The sequence below is a fragment of the Chiloscyllium plagiosum genome, chromosome 18 (assembly GCF_004010195.1).
Source record: "Chiloscyllium plagiosum isolate BGI_BamShark_2017 chromosome 18, ASM401019v2, whole genome shotgun sequence".
In the NCBI taxonomy this organism is placed as follows: domain Eukaryota; kingdom Metazoa; phylum Chordata; class Chondrichthyes; order Orectolobiformes; family Hemiscylliidae; genus Chiloscyllium; species Chiloscyllium plagiosum.
In genome coordinates this window covers 37157430-37163429 of record NC_057727.1, presented here as the reverse complement: position 1 = coordinate 37163429, position 6000 = coordinate 37157430, and the positions used below count along the sequence as shown (strand labels likewise).

Genomic DNA, 6000 nt, shown 5'->3' with positions numbered 1-6000 from the left:
TGCTGTGCTCTTCCAGCACCACTAATCCAGAATTAAATTTAAAGCTACCTGTTATAAATACTACTGGCTTTCTTACATGAATTTTACTCTCTTCCATCCACTTCCCAGTTTCTTTAACCCTTTATTGTTTAGGGGATAAGCAGACAAATTAATTGAAGAACCACGCACATTAGATTTAGGCTTTGATTTTAGGGAACTGGGTTAGGTTAAGATGGCCTGTTTTATTCATTGCCTATTTTTGTATAGTTTTAATTTGTTTTTTCCATGAATTTTGTGTCTGAAATTGGAGCCAGCTATTTGAAAATTCTGAGGTACTTAGCAAAACAGTAGGTTGAAAACTTCTAACACCATGTCATTATATGGCCCAGCTGTTGATGTGTGGTTAGATAATAGAATGTGAACTAGAACTATAGAAGCTGCAAGCAGAAAAGAATGCGTAATTTACAAAATTGTTCACTTTATAGTGAAAGTTCAGCAACAATACAAATAAACGAGTATACACAGAATGATATTTGTTGGAGTTAGACCATCTGAAAACTTTGGACTGTGTAATAGCTTTAGAGAGCTTTCTATTTATTCCATGAAGATTAAATAGCTGAATGCGCTGTCTGTGGTCAAGTTAAGTAATTATGGTGTTGAATAGGCTTTGTTTTTGCTACATGTCAATCACTGTCAGAAACCTCATTCACATACCATTAATCTGTCTGCTGTTTGACTAGTGCAGGAAATCTCTCAGTATTTATTGAAGAGAATAAGTTAGAGCTTTAAAATAATGCAAACAATCTAATGTAATTTTACATTTCTTTTTTTTACCAGAAACCTGGGATGGATTTGGCAGATGCCTACGTGACCTTTGTGCGCCAAAGTCAGGATATCCTGCGTGACAAGGTCAATGAGGAGATGTATATAGAAAGGTTATTTGATGTAAGTAAATGCCTTCTCCTCCTCGCTAGTCAGGGAGGAGACTATCCAAAATGTGACATTACTAAAGAAAGAGGGATAAGTCACATTTTGAGACAAATTCGGTGGCTGTTTAGATCTTTTCTGTCCCTCTAACTCAGGCTCTTCTCTACCTTTCTCTGTTCTACTCTGCACTGTAATCTACCATGTATGTTGTGTCAGTGCCTAGTCTGTCTGCATGTGACTTCTGTCACAGTGCTTTCTTATGAGGAAGTTTTATTAGCTCAAGTTCATGGGGATCTTTTGGAAGAGGTGGAACAATATTTTCCCCAGTGCACACACAGTGTGTATGATAAAGTAATATTAAAAAATAGATACCAGTTTTATATCTGTCTTAACTATTAGACACCCACAAGGAAATCTGCTTTTGTGCTCCTGAGTGTCATAATTATGTAGAATAACAATAGTCATGAATTGACAAAGCTCTAAGTTCATGTCAACATTTGATGTACAGTAAGTGTACAGAAGTGTAACTTTCACATTTGAAATAGACAAATTGTGGCTAAGGTTATTATTTGCTATGAAAGACTTGAGATAATTTTGACAGAATGATTTACAAAATTTATTGCATTAGTGTATTTAATTGGAATATCTATAGAGTGTTTACTATATATTTGTCCATCATACCATTTGGTATATCATTGCTTTTTATTGTTTTGTGATTTGCAATGTGCACATGGTTTCATTTTTCTGATCGATCATTATTGCTGCTACTGTCTTTCAGAGTTTGTCTATTTAGTAAGGTGGTTAGCAATAGTTTATAGGATTAAATAAATTAGACTCGTAGTGCATTTTCTGTCAAAGTATTATATGACAGTTTTAAAGTTGTTTACTTTATTGTTTAGCTTCAATTGGCACTGTTCTGATTGAGGGCTTTATACAGTGAGGCAGTTTCATATTATGTTATCTTCATATATGCTTTTATAATGGCTGTGTCAAATGTCTAGTTTCTGTTCACAAAATTCTTTTCTATCCTTTAGTCCTTTCTAATTGCTTTCCATCTCTACCCTTTCTTTCATCCGTTTTTCAACAATTAAAATGAAACTTATCTCTCATATCCAGTGTTTTGTCACATTGTACCAAGTGGCACGATTTTTAGTCAAATAATCTTCCTGTGTACATCTACTATCATGACCCACATCTTACAAGAGTGTTTCATACATGCATAAAGCACATTAAAAATCTATCAAAGCTCTATGCATGGATGCCTAACAGGGATTTTGAAGGTTGTAAGAAATGGGAAAAATATCACCCATCCAGCAGACATTGGAGACAAGGTCAATCCAACTAAATGACTAACTTCCAAATGCCATTGTACCATGGATGTCACCCATTTTATTATTGAATAAATACTGACAGCCAAGAATTTCGGTGGTGTCAGTTGTTATGTTGGTTGATTCTGTCTAATGTCTAATCAACAAGACATTTTTTTCTAATTGAGTTGCAATAAAGTGCCCAAATGCATTTTAAACAATTTTTACTTTATTCCTCCATTCTCCGAACTTATTCTGTCCCTACCATTGCCGGTTGTCAGGCAGCTGGATGGCCTTTAGTTGCATTTATTTTCATCACCATCATCTGTCGAGCAAAATATCTGGCTGGCAAAAGAAAAACATTTTTGGATGGGGATTGTCTTTCTCAGCTTATGATCCTCCCTAATAACATGTTTGAAAGCTTGTGAAATTCATCAAAGAGAGGAGTCATGCTCCAGGAATTGCAACCCTGAGATTCAAATTAATGGTCTTCTGTTAAGAGATATTCTGCAGAAGTTTCCAAACTATTTCTATTGCAGTTTTTAGTTCCTTTAATATAATTTTGAACTACAGAGTACTCTGACCACTAACACAACCTAACCTTAATGATCTGCATTTTGTGTGGAATGATAACAATGAAATATATCAGCTTGTCTTTAAATAGCAAACAATGCTCAGTAATTATATAATTCCAAGTGGCTATGTAGGATTTTTTAAGGTAACAGACATTTAGGTGTTCTTCAATCATCTATTCTGTTATAGCTTGCCTGCTAAAACCAATCATTCAAAATCTCCAGATAAGTTTTGATTGTTGCATGCAACTGTTTTATAAAAAGAAGCCTCTAATTTCTGAAAATCAATATAAATAAGAGAAAGATGTCTACTTTGAACAATTTGTGAAAACATTTAGAGACAATCGATAATACTCTAAGCTATACTTTCGAGTACTTTCTCTTTAAATCTGAACAATTTTGGAAAATAAAATCATGATTGCCAAAAATGAATTAAAAGACACTCACTAAGCATTATTTTTTGTCAACAGTGAGCACAGCTAAGGGAGATGGCTTTAATATTTTCTTCCTGTACTGTAATTACAGTTAAGTTTAGTTAAATTCTATTTAACCTGTGATTTGTGCAAAAAGCATTATAAGCTACACAATGCTTCTGAGAATATCAATTTTTTGCACTAAGTACTGATTGAAACATTGCACTGTGTTTGATGTTTCTAGTTTACAAGGAATATGAAAAAATAATATTCCATTTATACATTTCATACAATTTCGAGTTAACGTTAATTAACCAGTTTCAGTTTATGATTTAAAATGGTCTTATGTAAAAATGTTATTTTTTTCCCTGGTTAATTTACAAAATGGACCAGTCATATGTCAAAAAACTATGTTATATGTAAGAATGTGATAAGATTCATATAATATTTTTAATATTAAGAAATGCAATTTATTTAGGATCAATTACTTAAGTTCATAATTTGTGAATGGACAGAACTGATTTTCTGTGAATGCTGTAACAGTTAATAGAGAAGAACTGAGCAACTTCATTATTATGAATATAAAATTAAACCAGTTAGGATCTGGGGGTATTAATCCAACTGAATTCTGAAAACAGTGTGTGTAATTACAGTACAATGTGCTTCTCCTTCATTTTTCACCCACTGACACTTTCACTGTTTACCTTTTGTGACTTACCAGCTTTGTTTTCTACATTTTGAAAAAGGATGGATGATTTTAGTTCAGTCATGTACCTAAGAATATTTTTGAGGTAATCCTTCGAAAGCTTGAATTTTAAATCACTGCTCATAAATTCTTTCAAATCATTCCATTATTCTACTTTTTTTTATCAAAGTACATGTTTAAAAAGGTCTCTAAGTAAGTGGTGTTACATTACTGTGTACACATTTGTTGCATAGTGCTATTAAGATATCTGTGCTTTCAGGAGATTATGTGGTTTCTAATATTACTTTCCATGTTCCTTTATTTAATCTTCTTTTGGGAAGGAAATTAGGTGACCAAGTCAACTTTGGAATTCTAATGCACTTTATAATTTCATTTCATCACTGTATATATAGTAACTGAACTCGCTTGAACACACTATGCTTTGCTTCAGATGTGGGGAAGTTGTTTAATTGCTGAAGAAACAAGAGTTAATGGCATCTGGTAGAATTGCTCTGAATATATTTCCTTTCTATGCATCAAATTTGTTATAGTTACTTGTTTGAAAGAGATGCAGTTATTAACAGAATGTATTTCAGTAATAGTTATGCCTCCAGTGATTGATACTGCAGAGTGTGATTGTTTTGAAGAATTTTCAGTCATATATATCGAGAGGGATAATTTCAACTTATGAAGTTCAGCAAACTTTAAGTACATTTAAGTCGTCATTGGATAAGCATATGGACGTACATGGAATAGTGTAGGTTAGATTGGCTTCAGATTGGTATGACAGATCGGCGCAACATTGAGGGCCGAAGGGCCTGTACTCCGCTGTAATGTTCTATCTATCTATCTATCTATAAAGAGATAGGTTAGGGTCCCTCAAACACCGTATGTGATTTTAGACTCTGTTGGCTTCAGCGTTTGAATACCTAACATAGCAGGAAAAGTCCTGATGCAACCTTTGATCTACTGATTAGAGTGTATTTTGTACTTAAAATTGATTGCCAGGAGGAAGTCCTGAATAAAATCTCAATGTCAGTACCTGTGACCAGTATGCCATGCTTGCATCAAAAGCTATTAAGGCACAACTGACAGCAAAATCAGTTGGTTAAAAACCATAGCATTTTAATTAATTAAATTCAGAGAGTCATAGAGATGTACAGTACGGAAACAGACCCTTCAGTTCAACTTGTCCATGCCAACCAGATATCCAAGGGCAGCACAGTGGCTCAGTAGTTAGCACTGCTGCCTTACAGCACTAGGGTCCCAGGTTCAATTCCAGCCTCAGGCAACTGTCTGTGTGGAGTTTGCACATTCTCCCTGTGTCTGCATTGGTTTCCTCCGGGTGCTCCGATATCCTCCCACAGTCCAAAGCTAAATTGGCCATGCTAAACTGTCCATAGTGCTAGGTGCATTAGTCAGAGGGAAATGGGTCTGGGTGGGTTACTCTTCGGAGGGTCGGTGTGGACTGGTTGGGCCGAAGACCCTGTTTCCGCACTGTATGGACTCTAATCTAACCTCATAAATCTAGTCCCATTTGCCAGCATTTGGCCCATATCCTCTCAAATCCTTCCTATTTGAGAGTTTTACTGTAAATCACTGTAACGATGGCAACCATGAGATTTACTGTTAGCAAGTAGTGAACAAATATAAAGTTTGATTTATTTTTTCTATACCTCATCAGAAATTACCATTCTCTCTTTGAGATCAATACTTTATACTTTACAAAGTGTTACATACATGACAGTGTCTTTAAACAGTCTATAAATTACTCTTTGAAAGACTTTTATTTATTGTACTAATTAGAATGTAATAGTTGGAAAATATGACTTGTTCCAGTGTTTGATAACAGTTTTATGCAGTATTTCAGTATATTGGGTGCAGTTTATTGGATGAAAATAACATAAGTAGGAAGAGACTTGCATTGAGTGGCATGTTACCAACTGTAAAGACTGTAAGTATTAAAATTTTGTTAAATATATTATTACTTAATTGCAGCTATGTTAAGATATTTAAGCAGTTATAACTTTCCACGTGATGATTTACAACCCAATTACAAAGAAATAAACGTATTAAATATTATGTAATGATTTTTACTTTTGTTTCCAATGGATAGT

The 6000-nt window shown here is 34.1% G+C and overlaps 1 protein-coding gene across 29 annotated transcripts in view; it reads left to right on the top strand.

Moving 5' to 3' along the window:
• cadpsa (Ca2+-dependent activator protein for secretion a) overlaps window positions 1-6000 on the top strand; it is a 585960-nt gene that overhangs the window by 496911 nt on the left and 83049 nt on the right. For 28 of the 29 annotated variants that reach the window (XM_043708232.1, XM_043708233.1, XM_043708243.1 and 25 more), the window contains one exon: window positions 817-924. The exons of the other annotated variant lie outside the window; for it this stretch is intronic. In XM_043708232.1, coding sequence (XP_043564167.1) covers window positions 817-924 — 108 coding nt within the window. The remainder of the gene's footprint in view (window positions 1-816; window positions 925-6000) is intronic. 29 annotated transcript variants of the gene reach the window in all.